Below are 18,521 nucleotides of genomic sequence, written 5' to 3' on the forward strand. Positions count from 1 at the left end.
TTTCTAGCAGCAAAGCTCAGCCAGACACTAGTACAGATCATACAGACATGAGATACTTTGCAGACAGGAGCTGTAGACTCTATTTACAGTTCATCACCTTCTATTTACAAAACATTCTGCAGAATCCTGAGCTCAGAGCAAGAGAGAAGAGAACTTTGCAGAATGTTGCAGATACTACAGACAAGTGTCCCCCATGTACTTCTGCACAGTATCACCAGTGTGTCTGAGGGGGGTACTGTGCAAAATTACAGGGGTGCAGCAGGAGACCAGCACTGGGGGATCCTCCAGGAGAAGCCACTGATGAGGAGATCACTGGATGCTGGGTGTCACACGGTGCTGCTGTGAGTGTTATCTTCATGCTGGGATGTGGGAGAAGCAGAGAGGAGCTTGTAGCAGGATCACATGTAAGTGCCTGAATCTAACATTGCGCCTTAACTGCGCCAAAATTGCGCCTAAACTGTGTTAAAGTAAAGTGATTAATAAGAGGCAGGAAATTACCTTATCACAGATGGTTGTAGCTTGTGATAATTCTGGAAAACAGTGCACCAGATTTTAGGCGCAACTACTACACTTAGGCGCACAAAGTGATAAAAGTGGCCCTTTCTCTCTTATTCCCTTTTATTTTGTGATAGTTTTTTTTTGTTGGGAAAATTGACTGATACGATGAACATTCAATCCTCTTCACCTAATGTGACTACACCGCGACCAGAACATTTCCATAAAGTTATATGTAACACCAAAAACACACACATGTCCTGGAATAAAATTTTTATTTCCCATCATTCTCCATTATTTACACCCATGTTATGACGTTCTCACTCTCATTCTTATGAAGCGCGGAGGGTTCTCTTATTGTGCAGCTAATACAATGGCGCACATCTAAAAGTTACTTTTATTAGCTCATTAGAGAGGTTTATGGATATATAGTTATTTATTTGGGTTACCATTGTCTAAGGAACAGACAGTGATACATCTGTGTGAATTTTCTGCAGTTCCATTTGCTGCATATTTTGGTGAATATTCACATGTGGGGTCTGTATGATCTCCTCACATCTTACTGTTTTAGGAAAGTAGATTTTCTTTATATAAGTATCTGGATTTGTACATATTTTAGATGAAATTTTGAATGTTAATTGCCAAATGCATCGCCTGGTTGTCTGCCTTCAAAATTCTATAGGTTTTATGGCGCCTTTACTTTTTATTCTGTTTTATTCATATATTTTGCAGGTTGTGACTGTCTAAAAATGTCTAGCTGAAAAGCAGATATTTAGTTATTTCAGTGTTAGTCATATTATGTGGATTTATTTATGTGAACATATCAATTTGGGACATTTGTGAACTCTACACATGTCCATGTATTACATTTAGGAGATGTGAAGGTAAACATTTTCTGTTTGGATCAAATTTTTTGCCATCAACGTCAAATTTTAAGTATTTTTAATAAAATGATTCATTTTGAATCAAAATTGCATGAAGGTGCCTATGTCTATAAAATCTTTGATGCAATTTTGAAAATGGGGCAGGTGTCTACTTTCAGAAAATATTGGTCCCTCTCCCCAATGGGCCTCACAGTCTAATCAACCTACCAGTAATTTTTTGGAGTGTGGGAGGAAACCGGAGGACCCGGAGGAAACACATGCAGACACAGAGAGAACATACAAAATCCTTGCAGATGTTGACCAGCGCTGCAAGGCTGTAGTGCTTATCACGGAGCCACCATGCTGCCCATAAATCTCCCTATCATTTATCTATCTCCTATAAAATTCTACCATATTACAGTTTGTTTTACCATACTAAAGGAGCCCCTTACTGACTGTGACTGGTCATAAAATAGTTTTATTTTGGGGCCACACTTTTAGTTTTGCCCAGGGCCCCACTTTGTCTAGAACCGGCCCTGTGTATGGTACCTGTGTGTGGTGCTGTATGGTACCTGTGTGTGGTACTGTATGGTACCTGTGTGTGCTTCTGTATGGTACCTGTGTGTAGTGCTCTATGGTACCTGTGTGTGGTGATGTATGGTACTGTATGGAACCTGTGTGTGGTGCTGTATGGTACCCTTGTTTGCCGCTGTAATTAGATATCTTCCAGATGAATAGAGGGGTTCCATGGCATATGTTGGTTTCATATAATCTAAAGCTTAGAAGAAGCTTTATTGTCTAGTGTGCATGAGGATCTGTATAATTTATCACCGTTATTTAATCAATATTGATTCCACATACCAATTTTATATACATTGCAATTTGCTTTAGACATGTGATTAAAAGCAAATATAAAGTTTTAGGATAAAGTTAGCAGCCTGCTCCAGACATAGGGGGATATTTATCAGGACCTCTGCGCACCGCCAGTGGCGCAGAGGCCCTGAAATAATCGCAAATGCTAGCTTATTGCTAGCTTTTGCGATTATTTTCCCCAATCCGCCACCTTCACGCCAGTGGGGCGTGAAGGGGCGTGAAGGGGGGGGCGCGGCCGGCCGAGCGGAGGGCGCGGCCAGACGGGAGTGGGCCGGCGCGGGGTGTTACTGTCCCCGCGCCTGCGCACTCGCTGCTGTAGGCGACTTTTCATATGTGAAAAGTCGGCGGCTGCGTTTTTTTCTACACCAGGCCCTGCCTGCCGTAGGATAAACTCTGCGCTGCTGGCAGCCCGATACATCAAGAGGCGGAAGCCTCTTCATGTATCGGGCTGCGAATTTGCAGCGGCGGGGCTATCATACGCTGGCGCACAAGCGCCAGCGTATGATAAATATCCCCCATAGTGATTAATTGATTATGTGGGGTATTTCTGACATCAGTTTTGTTTCTGTTTCTTATAACAGCTTTATGAGTGTTGATCATTTTGTTAAACCTTGAAATATAGATTATGCCAAACATCCGCATAGTTCAATCCCACCAGTCAATTTTTCATATCTTAGAGTAAAAAAAAACGGATCAGAATAAACCCTCCTGGATCAAAGACTTATCTCCCAAAATCTAGTAACTATAATCAGCAATATTGTTTAACTAAAAAATGTGTAAATTTATGAATATTTCTAAATTCTGTACAAGCAAGAAGCCACATCCACCAACATGTATTCCATCCATGACCATGAATCCAGACACTTAGGATCATAACTATCTCTAACAATCGAAAGTCCATTATACTGACTGTTATAATGCAAGACAATAGTCCCCTAGGGAAACAGGAAATCCTAGCATCATAGATGACTATGATGCAGGGAGTCTGAGTTTCTACACAGCATTTGGTCCAGAAAACATGCTTAATATACAGTACATATTTAATGTTCAGTCTTAAAAAGCCTTAAAAAAAGAACATACAGGGCATAATTGCCTCTAAATTGAAACAAAGGGTTACAAAACATCTCCCATAGAAAGAAAGGCTCTATTTTGGAGTTGCATGCAAGTTGATCAGGTAAAGTATGCAAACTCCTTGAAGGGAGTCTAGCATCATTTTTCAAGATCATGCGTAATCATTTTTTGTGTGACGTTTTGTGTAACATTTTCATTTTTCAGTGTACGGGGCTGTTTAATTTTTTGCAAAATGAGCTTAAGTTTTCATTGCCACCATTTTGTGGACTGTGCGACCTTTTGATCACTTTTTATTACATTTTTATACAATATAAAATGGTGTAAATGGAGCATTTCGGACATTTGGACATATTTTCCATTATGGGGTTCACCGCTGGGAATAACAGTTTTTATACTTTGATAGATTGGGTATTTTGAGATGCAGCAATGCCTACCTTGTTTGCTAGGTAAAGGGGGGTGATTTGAATTTATAGGGTTTTTTTTAATTTTTTATACTTTTTATATACTTTTTTTTACAGTTTTTTAGACCCTTTAGGGTACTTTAACCCTAGATGGTCTGGTCATTCCTACCATATACTGCAGAAAGTTTTTTTTTTGTTTAATACTGGAGGACAGGAGGCCACAAGGCCACAATAAGAGCAGGCTTGAGGACAGGGAGCCACAGGTAGAGGAGGCCACACAGGAGGACAGGAGGCTGCAGGAGAGGAGGCTGGAGGAGAGGAGGCTACAAGAAGAGGCTGGGGGCAGGGTGCCACAAAACGAGGCTGGAGGAGAGGAGGCTGGAGGACAGGAGGCCACAGGAGGAGGCTGGAGGAAAGGAGCCCATACGAGAAGGCTGGAGGACAGGGGGCCCAGGATGAGGCTGGCGGACCGGAGGCCACAGGAGGAGGCTGGCAGACAGGAGGTGGCTGGAGGACAGGAGGCCACAGGAGGAGGCTGGAGAACAGGGGGCCACAGGAGGCTGAGGGACAGGAGGATGGAGGACAGGAGACCACAGGAAAGGGCTGGAGGACAGGAGGCCACAGGAGGGGGCTGGAGGACAGGAGGCCACAGGAGTAGGCAGGAGTACAGCAGGCCACAGGAGGAGGCTGAAGTACAAGAGGCCACAGGAGGAGGCTGGAGGAGAGGGGGCCATAGGAGGAGGCTGGAGGCCACAGGAGGAGGATGGCGGACAGGAGGTGGCTGGAGGACAGGGGGCCACAGGAAGAGGCTGGAGGACAGGACATGAATCTTCTTCTGTACCTGCCTCAGCTCTGCCCACTCCCAGCTGAGGGCCAATTCTAGCATATTTGCTGCCTGTGGCGAAAACTAAAATGCTGCCCCACTCCTTCAGTAGCCTACACCCATTACATTATCCACACCTGGTTCAGTAAATGGTGAAAACTTTACTAACAATTGTTAACATAGCCACAGGCAGGCTCACTAACACTCTATGAACAACTACAGATTCTGAGAGTCATTAGTGGCATCTAGTACCTTATAGATGACAAGCTTTTCCATCAGGAGGAGGACTTTATTACAGGTTTTCCTATCCATGACGTATCACAGCTGCATTTACAGCTCTGTGCAGCACATCTCTACTTGGTGTCCCTAAAAATACCACAGTAACTTACAGTACAAAGTCACCTGGATAACACTGTGCTCCTAAATGGTATGTTCACAACACAAATGACCATACGCTTCCCCCTCATATAAAACACCCATCCATATATATTAATATTTTACTGGAATTATACCATGTACAACACCCCCTCTATTATTATTATTTTAAGCACTTTAATATACCCCCCCAATTATATATATATAAAAGTATATACAGACCCTCTTCTTCAATAAAATCTGTCCCGACATATGCAGCCCTCCCAGCTTAGCTATATTCTGCACCCTATTAACAGCCGCCCCTAGTTTAATTATAAACAGTCTCCCAGATAGTCCACCACCCCAGTTGAATTAGTATCTGACCCCAATACATAGCCAACCCCCTCTAGTTTAATTATATACAGCCTCCCATATAGTATCCCCGCAGTTTAATTAATATGTTGCCCCCATATTTAGATCCCGCCTCTGTTTTACTATATACAGTCTCCTATATAGTCCCCACTAGTTTTATTCACTTGCCCCATATTTTAATTCCCCCAACCCAGTTTTATTATATTCAGATGCCCCATCACAGTCAATTTATATACAGCCCAACATATAGCCACCCACCATATATAATTCCCCCATCAAGTCTAACTATATACAGAGCTTCCGATTATAAAGAGTATCCGGCCCCCATATGAATATATGGAGATCCCTCAAACCCCCCCCCTTCCCCGGTTTAATGGATACTTTGCCAATAAAAATAAAAAAAACTGATACTAACCAGCAGGCAGTGTGCTGCCACGCCGCACAGCTCCCTTCTTCTTGTCAGCCGCAGCTCCGCACAGACACACAGGCGGTGTGTGGTCATCACACAGTGCCAATGTCCCTGAATAGTATGGAGCAATGCAGACAGCTGGAAAAGTGCTGCGTCGCTCGCCATATCTATCGCACCTGTCTTCAAGAGACAGGTGCGATTGATTCACCTGGTGTGTGATTAGGGCGCTAAAGGGTGCATCAATTGCCTACCATATGATTGGAAATGATGCCGTTCCCCAAAGAGCTCTGCATTCTGCCGCCTGAGGCTAGATTTCATCTCATCTCATGGCAGATGCGGCCCTGTCCCTGCTTGTCTGATTACAGTATAAGCCTACAGGACTCCAGTGCCAGCCATGTAGCAGCAGACTGTTCAGGAAGCCACTTTGTAGCTAACAATTAACCTTCATTGTGAGATAGGAGGAAAGCCTCACTAGCTTAATCTCCTTAATAATAATAAGTGCCGCAATCACAGTACTGGAGGAATGGTGCAGCACCTGCACACTCACTGATGGTGCTGCCTAGGTCTGCCTTCATAGTGTGAGGACATTCAGGTAGCACTAGAGGGCAGCATTGTTTTCCTTTTCTCATCCTGGATATCTTATTTGTATATTATTTAGCCAACCCTATGCCTGTAGAGTACAATCTTATTAAATGGTTCTTATTAATTTAGCTTCCTGACCCACATAGGCAATAGACAAACTAGACAAGAAGATAGAGGGAGGGAATTTATAGGGTTTACAAGCAATGATACATCTCCTCCAATGACTCTGAAACACCACTATCCTATCTACAAGACAGCTACTGGTTTTGTTATACCAATTAAAATCACAAAGGACATTGATCTATTGGAAGCTGTCTTCTTTAACCTCTCTTGGGCAGGACATTGATTAAATACATCAGCAGGTGCAGGTCCAGAGTCTGCAGTGAGGGCTCTGCAAGGGTTGAGCAAATAATCAGATAATCAGATGATCATGGATCAGACCCAGTACAGCTCTGCCCCATACATCTTCCCCCACAGCTGGTCATCTCACCTGTAACTGGGGCTCTTGTTGAAAACTTGTAAAATAAAAAATATTGTACACATTTAAAAAAAAAAAAAAAAAAACATAACTGTGAAAATCTCCTGCAGTGGTCTTTCATGGCCTCATGCGGGACATATAAAGTAAAAAATAATAATAAAAATAAAAAAGATCCCCAGCTACACTAAAGAAAACATTGCGCCTTTGCGCAAAATAGTGAATTCATATATAGAGGCTTATTTACTAAGGGTCCATGCGCGCACATTCGTCAGACTTTCTGACGTTTTTGGGTCTTGCACAGCTGTGACAGGTACTTTACAGGGGTCGGCCCTGGAATTGTGTCACAGGCGATACGTTTTTGGCACAGCTCGCTGGCTTTTATGCGACAAAAATTGGGGGCGTGCAGTCGGATGATCCGACTGATGCAGACTGTGTCGCAGCACAATGCACTTACATACACCAGGAAGAAGAAGGTGAACTCTTTCGGACCTAAGCGGGGAAGCGACACATGCAGGATATTGGGTGAACAATCTTAGTGAATTATATCGTCTGACAATGCCCTTCCTGTGAACTCCGTGGACCGTGTAAGTAAATGAGCTCCACAATGTTCATTTTGTGTTCATTTGAAAATGTAAAAATATATATACTAGAGATTACAAAATAAAGGCTTTTTCCACCTTTTAATAATTTAGTAATTTTAATCCTAAATCAAACAAAACATTTTAAAAAGTCCATAAACTTTTGTTAAATGTAACCTCTTAATGACCGCCGTATTGTGTTTTTACAGCGGCCATAAACGGTATTTCTACATCAGCGCATTAGAAGGAGATCATCACAGCCCACACCCTGCCCTATCACCAGGGATTGGAAAACCTCTGATTTCAGGTGTTTAACCCCTTACACGCCACGGTCAAGCATAATCTGAAGCCCCCCGCCCCGGTGAGCTAACTGGGGGATCTGATCCATCCTCTGCTTGCAGGCTTCTGACCCAGCAGTAACTAATTGAGCATGCTTACATTATACACTGCAATAAATGTGTAATGCAGTGTAAGGGCTTGAACAAGCGATCTGACAAATGCTTGTTCAAGCCCAAGTGTGGAATTATTTTTAAAAGTTTTTAAAAAAGTAAAAAATATTTTATAATAAAAACAAAATAAATAAAATAAAAGTCCCCTAATAACCCAGTTACATATAACAACCAAATAAAGTATATAAAACACAAAATAAATATATATCTGGGATCATCGCGTCCGTATGAATCTGTACAATAAATCTAAAGTGATTTTGAACCGGCATGGTGAAGGACGTTAAAAAAGACACAAAAAACTTTCATGAAATACCCTCACAAAAAATGCTCTCAAAAGTGATCAAAAAAAGTTGTGTCCTAGCTCTGCCAACAAAAAATACAGAAGTTATGACCCTCAAAACATTTGCGATTTTCTCCAATATTGGTTCCGCTCAGTAAAATTGACCAAAGATAAGAAAAACTATATAAATGAGGTATCACCGTAATCATGGTGAACCAGAGAATAAAGATAAAATATTATTTTTATGTTAAACAGAGCAGCCAAAAAAAGGCCTAAAAATCCTAAACAAAAATTGATTTTCTTTATGTCCACCTTGAAATAGTTACCGTAATAAAATCATATGAATAAGCTATAGACCCCCAAAATGAACTATACAGCTATGCAACTAACCATATCATGCAAATAATAAGTTCTTATATGTTTGCATTACCAAAAAAATTTTATCGCCTGTACAATGTGACAATACAAATCTGCTCTGAATGGCGCTGTTTTCATTCCATTACCTGTGCCGATGCACTCGTTCACATCCACTTGTGGGGTATCGGTACTCTCTGGAGAAATTGAGTATCTAACTTTACAGAGCATTTCATAATTTAATTCCATGTGAAAATTTAATTTTTAGCCTAAATTAATGTATTTTCCCCCCAAAATTCAAAAGTTTCTAAATTGCACATCCACATAGTTTTAACCCTTGTGAAACACTTGAAGGGTTAACCAACTTTGTAAGAGTTGTTTTTCATACATTAAAGGGTGTAGTTTCTATACAGTAATTCTAAATGGTAATTTTAATGGTTTCATTATCTTAGCCTTTTAAATTCATTGAAAGCTGAGTTGTCCCTCAAAACATACGTAATGAAAGTGAGAAAAATCGCAGCTAAATTTCTAAACCTGACAACACAGAGAACACATAAAAAACCATGCCATCATAAAGCAGACATTCCAGAAATGTTAGTTATGAAGCTATTTGGTGGTCTATCATCCTGGAAAGCAAAACATTTAAAAATCTGAAAATTTATAATTTTTCAGAATTTGTTTTAAATGTTCATTTTTTTCAGAAAGAAATACAAAATGTATCACTTAAATTATTCAACTAACATGAAGTACAATGTGTCACAAGAAAAAAATATCAAAATCACCTGGATACGTTAAAGCATTCAGAAGTTCTAACCAATGATCGTGACAAATGTCGGATTTTAAAAATGGAGTCTGGTCAGCAAGCTGAAAACAAGTGTCGGTGATAAGAAGTTAACTAGCCCTAGGTGTCACGCAGAAATGTTTATGGTCCTTAAACCACTATGTGTGTATGCAACAAATTTGGTATAATTTTGTCATTAAAGCCTTTTTAGGCCGCATCATTAAAGGGTTAAGGTACAACTAGAGGCCTAGTTTTCCATTTCTCATACTGGAAATCTTATTTGCATATCCCATAACCAAGAATATTTAAATATATTATTGAATGTGCACCAAGGATTTTCAGAAGCTGAACAAAAATAAAAATCATACTGAGAGTAACTGGATAAACATTAATGTTTTCAATTACGGTATGTAGAAGAAACTTTACTTGATGCAAATCATAAAGGGGAAGCTTACCTGGTCCTTTACAAGGTCGCTGACAATATCCCTTGCATGAACATCAATTGTTATCAAAGCTGTTATTATGTTTCTATGCAAAGCAGGAAGCTGCCCTCGGACTAGCCCAGCTAAAGCATTCAGTCTCTGTGTAATAACAATACAAAAATTACAAAAAGAAGCAATTAAAAGGAATATATCCACCACACCTCCAATAGTAGGGTATGTGATATGCTGTATGTGCAATATATGTGAAGGTATATACAAACTTCAGCCCAAAGGATAATAAATTATTGAAATGTTACTGTGTCAATAGTTTTGGTCTATGTATAATGCCACAACGACTTTAAAGGACACCTGTCATCAGGTCTGTGTCACTAGTCTAGTCACTACTACCTGTTGGAGCAGCTCACAAGGATCCCATCCCAGCCTTTATCTAGTTATTTCATACATTATTCATTGTAAAATCATCTATTTTTTATCATGTAAATGAGGCTGGTCACATGGTCAGAGGCAGTGATGTCACTCCTGTTACCCCTCCCCTCTCCTCCCCCTGCTCATGTCTGGGTGTATTGTATAGTAAAGCATGGCTAGTGTGTGTGCTGCATCTGCTGACATGCTGCCTCCTCCTAATATACAGGTGAGAGACACAGACATCAGCTACACATGAATCTGACATGTTCTGCTGTAACATGACTGCCTGGAGCTGCTATATCTCTCCTATACACACACACATGCACACACAGGCTGCAGGGGGCGTGGCCACCAGCACCAGGAAGCACATCATTATACAGCCTCACATCATTATACAGGCTGTCAGGCATGCACTGGGGGTGTGACTGTGCCTCCAACTCATGAATAGAGTGGACAGCTTGAAAATGCTAATGCTTCATTGGACATTTCACAGGTCATTTGCATACAGCTTTAGGACCTCATTGCTTAGGTTTACAGGCATGTAGAGGGAGAATGAAGGGATAGAGGCAATGCTCTCTAAGGGCAGTTTATGAAAATATATTTAGTTTAGGGGGGTTATTTTGCATGACAGATTCTCTTTAACAGCTACAAAATGGTATTTGGTATATAAAAAAAAATATATCTCCAGTGCTTTCACAGATAACACACCTCAAAATTCACTTTCTCAAACTCTGTCATAGAATTCAGATTTTCTTTTGCTTCTCCTTCAAGGCAATGTGTTAGATCTCTACACCACATGAGCTGAGAGATTGTCAACACCACCTATAAAAAATAATACACATTCATATAACAAAGGTCAGTTCACATAAGTGCATTAATTGTTTGCACCCATATTACAGCCTAGCACAGTGATGGCGAACCTTTTAGAGACTGAGTGCCCAAACTTCAACCAAAATCCCCTTTTTTACCGTGAAGTAAAAACATGGAATTTTATACAGTAACTTAATGCTCCCTGTTCTTCCACATCTTTCAGTTGTATCGGCCCCCTAAGGCCAACAGTACAGTTGACAAGAGGAGGGCAAATTCAAACTACCAATGTAGCTTCTCTCCATACAGGAAGAATGGTGGGTCCAGCAGGAGGACCTTACAAAGATAATGCACTTCTGTCATCACCTTCTCACTTTTCCCGCAGTTCCAAACAGCCAATAAAGTGTCACTTAAAAAATAAAAATTAAAAATAAAAAAATAGCTAGCGCTTAGAGCAGCATCTCTTAAGTTGCCTGGGACTGTAGGAAGATTCAGTGTTTGGTGAACTCTGATGGCCTGAGTGCCCGCAGAATGGGCTCTGAGTGCCACCTCTGGCACTCGTGCCATAGGTTTGCCACCACTGGCCTAGCATTTCAGATGCTGATAGTTTTACTTATCATACACAAGGGGGCGAGAGGCCAGTGTGAGGCATTGCTGCCCTGCTCCTGCACACAAGATACAGTGTGAAAACTTTCAATAGTGAAAGTCCGCATGCTGCTGAATATTTGTACACAAGGTGAGACCTGTGCAGTCAGCCACTGGATACATTAAGAGGTAACTGACTCTTGATGTATCAAGCTGTGCAGAAGGGTCTGGAACATCATCATTCGTATGATAAATAACCCCCAATGACTACATCACAAAACAATACTGGTCAGACATTCATGGCCCATCTTATGCACAATCAAAAACAAAACCTAATAGATATTCCCTAAAATTTAGACAACATTAGTAAATAAACCCTTATGTGATTCATATTTTAAAAGCATATCACCTGAGAGGGGTGCCCGGCAACTACCCATTCAACTCTGCTTTTATTCTGGTAGTCAGCTATTGCAGCTTTACTGAGGCGTCTCAAAGAACTGTACATTGCTTCTTCAACCTTGCCCAACCAATCTTCAACATTTCCTCTTGCTTTCAGGCCTTTACCCAAGCTCACCTGAAGAAGAACAAACGGGTGCATATTTTTGGTAAATTCAAGGTAAAACACAGGCATGAAAATAATGATAAAATTTAAGACAAGTTGTCCGAAACAGAAAAGTTTTAATCATTACCCTCTCCCCTTCAGGTGATAGCATGGCCAAGATGTCGTTTGTGAAAACCTTCTCCTGATCTCCATCTGAAGCCACAGTGGCAAACTCAAGTTTAGAAATGGAGTCAAAGCACTTTCGTAGGTGAGGCTGAACTGCTTGAGGATTGCGGGTCTGAGCAAGTATTTCCAGCAGCTCATCATTGGATAAGAAATAAAATCTATTGAAAATATTGAAAACACATCTGTCACCCAGAAGAACAGTGCGACTAACATTGCTGCATACACTTTAAATTTTATTTCCCAATTCAGCACAAATCTGTCAGATTGTTTACATGATTACAAGAAATGTTTACATGATACAGCTTATGTCATATTGGCAGGTGTTCTTCATAGAAGCACAAGGGACTATATCCCAGATTCTCCAGGGATATTTTGGATCTCTTGTTTGAAGAGACTGCAGTGTTAGGGATACAAGTGTTGTCGACTATTCACTGCTCACCAAGAATACTACCCTATACTGTACAGTGGCTGTGCTGAGTATTTCATCTCAGCCCCATCCACTTAAATAAAATGGAGCTCCAACCAGGTCACTTGACAACGGTCCACCGTTCCCAAGAAATCATGGTCATTATTTTTAGTCTTTTGAACAGTAGAGCTTAGTTGGAATATAGAATTCTGAAACTCTCAGAGAGAAATTTTCTGATATGCCAGAGACTTGGGATACAGAGTTGAGAGCTTGGGTTTGGTGAGGTTTACTGAGTGGTTCTTTTAAACACAATACAGCATTAATGATGCCTTTGGCAATCCCTTTAAACCTTCACAGCAGTCTCTACAGTGCCCCTCTCATCTGTGTACTAGTGCTGGTATTGTATGGTACATTAAATGTACAGTCTGAGCTGAATATCTGAGCAGATATATATCTGCTGATCAGAAGTAGATCAGCAGTGGTGCCAGGTGTCATCTCATACAGATAATCTATACTACAGAAAGGCAGTTAATATTTTGTGTCTTGAAAACTTTACTCCATTTTAAGGTTTTGCAGCACCATGTCTGATATACAAGGGCTAGAAGAATAGCAACTCAACAGGTACACATATTTAGGTATTGTGGTGTACACTCACCGGCCACTTTATTAGGTACACCATGCTAGTAACGGGTTGGACCCCCTTTTGCCTTCAGAACTGACTCAATTCTTCGTGGCATAGATTCAACAAGGTTCTGGAAGCATTCCTCAGAGATTTTGGTCCATATTGACATGATGGCATCACACAGTTGCCACAGATTTGTCGGCTGCACATCCATGATGCAAATCTCCCATTCCACCACATCCCAAAGATGCTCTATTGAATTGACATCTGGTGACTGTGGAGGCCATTTGAGTACAGTGAACTCATTGTCATGTTCAAGAAACCAGTCTGAGATGATTCCAGCTTTATGACATGGCGCATTATCCTGCTGAAAGTAGCCATCAGATGTTGGGTACATTTTGGTCATAAAGGGATGGACATGGTCAGCAACAATACTCAGGTAGGCTGTGGCATTGCAACGATGCTCAATTGGTACCAAGGAGCCCAAAGAGTGGCAAGAAAATATTCCCCACACCATGACACCACCACCAGCCTGAACCGTTGATACAAGGCAGGATGGATCCATGCTTTCATGTTGTTGACGCCAAATTCTGACCCTACCTTCCGAATGTCGCAGCAGAAATCGAGACTCATCAGACCAGGCAACGTTTTTCCAATCTTCTACTGTACAATTTCGATGAGCTTGTGCAAATTGTAGCCTCAGTTTCCTGTTCTTAGCTGAAAGGAGTGGCACCCGGTGTGGTCTTCTGCTGCTGTAGCCCATCTGCCTCAAAGTTCGACGTACTGTGCATTCAGAGTTGCTCTTCTGCCTACCTTGGTTGTAACGGGTGACGATTTGAGTCACTGTTGCCTTTCTATCAGCTCGAACCAGTCTGCCCATTCTCCTCTGACCTCTGGCATCAACAAGGCATTTCCGCCCACAGAACTGCCGCTCACTGGATGTTTTTTCATTTTCGGACCATTCTCTGTAAACCCTACAGATGGTTGTGCGTGAAAATCCCAGTAGATCAGCAGTTTCTGAAATACTCAGACCAGCCCTTCTGGCACCATCAACCATGCCACGTTCAAAGGCACTCAAATCACCTTTCTTCCCCATACTGATGCTCGGTTTGAACTGCAGGAGATTGTCTTGACCATGTCTACATGCCTAAATGCACTGAGTTGCCGCCATGTGATTGGCTAATTAGAAATGAAGTGTTAACAAGCAGTTGGACAGGTGTACCTAATAAAGTGGCCGGTGAGTGTATATCATTCTTATAGGACATCAACAACCAAGATTAAGGCTTGTAAACTAAGCACACTTACATACTGGAGTATGCCCCCTCTGGCAGGATCTGCTCTTCATGTAGCTTCTTATGCCATTGTTTTTAAGAAATAAAGGTTTTCAAAATTATGCAAATGTGCCCGAGGAGCACCCAGCTCCATTGACATCTATGGAGCCTGGAGCCCCTGAGGTACATTTGCATACTTTTTAAAACCGTTTTTTATATAAAAACAAGGTCCGAAGAAGCTAAAAGAAGAGTGGATCCTGCCAGAGGGGTACACACCAGTAAGTCAGTGTGCTTGGTTTATAATTCTTCATCCTGATGGTAAATGTCCTTTAAGGGAAACGGGGCCTATTCAGAAGTCTGCTATGGGGGCCTGTCCCTCGTTGTTACAGTCCTTCTTGGCCTCCTAATTTTTTTTTTATTGCTGAGTCCAGTTAAAGGAAATCTACTATCAGGAATCTACTTACATTAGTAAATCCAAAAGTTACACAAGTCAGCCTCATCCCTGTAGATCTTTTATTATGTCCTGGTGTGCATCCTATTACTTTAAAAGCTTTGGTTTTTTAATATGCTAATCATACCATAGAGTAGCTTCTGTGAGATGCCAGAGCTACAGTTACTCCATGCCCTGAGTAGTCTCTGCAAGCTGCCCCCTGCAAATCAATGGTGCCACCACGTTCACAAGCACCATGGATGCGTAGGGGGAGCAGCCAAGGTAGACTTTGCAGTTAATTAGGAAACAAATAAAACTGAGTTTTAAAAGTAATAGGCTGCACACCCGGACATAATAAAATATCTATTGGGATGAGACTGACTTGGGAAATCTTCCTCTGGCTCTACTAAGGTAAGTAGATTGCAGATGGCAGATTTTCTTTAAATTAATCAATTGCTTCATAGAGAAAAATGTAAAATATAGGTGAATTGAAAAGAGGACTCAACTTGTGCTTTACTTTTGTCTATGTCATTTTTTAAAGTTTTTTTACTTTTGTTTTTTATTTATTCTAGTATTTAAAGTTAAACACACACAGTGGGGCAGATTTATCAAGCTCTCTGAAAGTCAGAATATTTCTAGTTGCTCATGGCAACCAATCACAGCCACCCTTTAAAATATTCATGAGCACTGGTAAAATGAAAGCTGAGTTGTGATTGGTTGCCATGGGCAACGAAATATTCTGACTTTCAGACAGCTTGATAAATCTGACCCAGTGAGTAAAAAATATTGCTAAAGACTTAATAAATAATAATAATTCTGTATTTATATAGCACACACAGATTACAAAGTGCTACACAGATCTTGGAAAATCGGTCCCTGCCCTCATGGGCTCATAATCTAATCAACCTATGTTTTGCAGTGTGGGAGGAAACCCGGAGGAAAACCACGCAAACATGGAGAGAACATACAAACTCTTTGCAGATGTTGACCATAGGACTTGAACCCAGGTCCCCAGCGCTGCGAGGCAGTAATGCTACCCACTAAGTCACTGTGCTGCCCCTTAAGAAAGGTTATTGTTTATAAAGAGATTGAATAATATAGTTAGTTAATTAAATATGTATATATTATTATATAACATGTATTGGCTAGGATTGTCATTTAAAATAGTAAAAAATCTATACAAAACAGTAGAACAGTCTGCCTTACTGATAAAGTAGCTTATTTGTTACTGACCTTGGAAATACAACACGTTTGGATTCCAAATAAGCCTCCAGGCATTTCTGAATTTGATCAAGGAGTGCATTGTTATTTTGAAATGTCTCCAGAAGACCTGAACGTGATGGAATATTACATTAACAAAAAAATTTCAACTAACTCCAGAGTCAATAATACAATGAGTGCTGGAACCATAATTTGTGCACAGCCTGCACAAAACAAGTAAGAAAACATAATTTCCAACCCTGTTGTAAAATGCTCATTACAGTTGGAAAAATGTTTGTATCGACTATTGCTATGCTGTGTTTTCATCCATAGAAAAGTGGTCATTATAAAAGGGTATGAAGAAATACTTCATGATCCTGTTGACTGAATTCCTATAGAGGAATGTATGAGGCATTAACTAAAAACAATATTTTTCATTCAAGAGGTATGGCTATTAAAAATCATGATAGAAAATTAATCAAGACTGGATTTTTTAAAAAATCAGTCCTGATATACTGTACCATTTACCAGATTGAGATGCTCCTTATTTCTTCAGATGTATAATGAAGATTCTGTCACTTAGAGGTGGTGGTTGAATTTTTATTCAGTATTCCAATGTAAACATCACAAGAATGAGTTTTGATTTTTGTGAACTGAAGAAGGCTCAAGCAGCATTAAAAGGTGTTTTTGTGATGTTTGTATGAAAATACTGAAGAAAGTCTAGAAGATACTTCAACCACCACCTCTGCTAGTAAGGATATTTATTATATATTACAAAAAATATTAGAAGTCCAGCAGCACCAAAAGCATAAAAAAACTGTGGGTGCAGATCCCAAAATACTGGTCTTGACACACCAGACGATAATAATCCAAAAAGAAAAGAGACTGCACTCCAAATTCAATGTGAACAAAAGGATGGGTGCTTTATTAGCCCAAGTGCAACGTTTCAGACCCTATACTCCTTCATTCAAAACAAGCTGCACAATTTTTTAGGGCATGCACCATTTTCTGGCACACGTGCCATTTTCAGGCGTGCTTGTCAGTTCCAGCGCATACATTAGTCATCTCATTCATTACTAAGCAGTAAACACGTGTCACGATCATGTGATCAATCCTGCCTACGCCATTTTGTTTCAGGGCAACTTGCCCAATGCTTTTACGGCTTGGCTATAAGCCGTAAAAGCATTGGGCAAGTTGCCTTAAAACAAAATGGCGTAGGCAGGATTGATCACATGATCGTGACACGTGTTTACTGCTTAGTAATGAATGAGATGACTAATGTATGTGGAGGGAACTGACGCGTGCACCAAAAAATGGCGCAGCTTTTTTTGAATGAAGGAGGTGGTTTAATACAATGTGGGGTATTTGATTGGTGGATGGCTCCCTAATGTCATAGAGACTCGCGCACATGCGCCCTTTGTATTTCTGAATGCCGAGGGAGATAATAATACTGCACCAAGTAACTAGAGGTAAATAATGGGGTTATTACACATGCCCATTTACTGACATTTTGTGATACACTAATGGATGTTGTTCACTGTGTTATATTTATGGATCTATTGTTATGTAATCTTTTTGTAAAAATGCACCTGATATGATCACATGATTTATGATGTTGTCCATATATATGGAGTGTTGGATTTATCACATTGCTTGAAAAAGCATCCTGAATACGGTCTGAAATGTTGCACTTGGGCTAATAAAGCTCCCATCCGTTTGTTCACATTCAATTTGGAGTGCAGTCTCTTTTCTTTTTGGATCATTATATATTACAGAAACATTTGCACCACCATCATGCTTTCGGGTAACCATGGCGAACCCTACAGGATGGCTGGAGAAGAGAGGAGGCTTGTTGGGAGGGGGTTACTAGAGGAGTGCAAGAAAATAGAACCTGGAATGATGTCACAAGCATGTCATCCAAATACAAACATACTGTCCTGATTTGTGTGAAAGGACCTAGGACCTTGAGTGATGTCACAAGCAGGTGACGTATTACATGCTTCAGGTTGTCCAATTTCTTTGGCAGTAACTTTACAGATACGCTTAAAACTCTTTCCGTACATGCAAGAAAAATTCAAAATAGTAATACCAGGTTGGGTGGTTGCTCTAAGGGCATTAGGCAAGCGGTTTACTTTTCTCATTATCTCCTTCCAGGATTTATCTACTTGTAGAAACATTTTGGCTTCTGCAGGTAGCTGCCTTGAAATATCAGGGGCACTAAAAATACTCTCCAAATACAACCAGTTCCTTTGACAAGTCAGCCATTCATCCTAAAACCAAGATTATGAGAGAAGTGGACACAAGAACTAGAGTCAGTTAATTGTAATACGTCATAAAATTACATATAGAAAATAATACATAGATTTTGCATTCTTCATGCTGATACTAATTAAACTAGAGAGACATTATAAGTAAGAAGGTGAGAAAGTCATATATACATAAAAGAAATAGCATATCATTAG

At 40.5% G+C, this 18,521-nt stretch overlaps 1 protein-coding gene across 1 annotated transcript in view; it reads right to left on the minus strand.

The window, feature by feature from the left end:
* Window positions 1–18,521, minus strand: part of DNAH6 (dynein axonemal heavy chain 6) — a 192,235-nt gene that overhangs the window by 134,952 nt on the left and 38,762 nt on the right. Inside the window, exons 22-27 of the mRNA XM_072115444.1 lie at window positions 18,149–18,329; window positions 16,093–16,189; window positions 12,093–12,288; window positions 11,813–11,977; window positions 10,720–10,833; window positions 9,619–9,744 (exon numbers count right to left, since the gene is read on the minus strand). Coding sequence (XP_071971545.1) covers window positions 9,619–9,744; window positions 10,720–10,833; window positions 11,813–11,977; window positions 12,093–12,288; window positions 16,093–16,189; window positions 18,149–18,329 — 879 coding nt within the window. The remainder of the gene's footprint in view (window positions 1–9,618; window positions 9,745–10,719; window positions 10,834–11,812; window positions 11,978–12,092; window positions 12,289–16,092; window positions 16,190–18,148; window positions 18,330–18,521) is intronic.

This window comes from Engystomops pustulosus, chromosome 1 (assembly GCF_040894005.1).
Source record: "Engystomops pustulosus chromosome 1, aEngPut4.maternal, whole genome shotgun sequence".
NCBI lineage: Eukaryota > Metazoa > Chordata > Amphibia > Anura > Leptodactylidae > Engystomops > Engystomops pustulosus.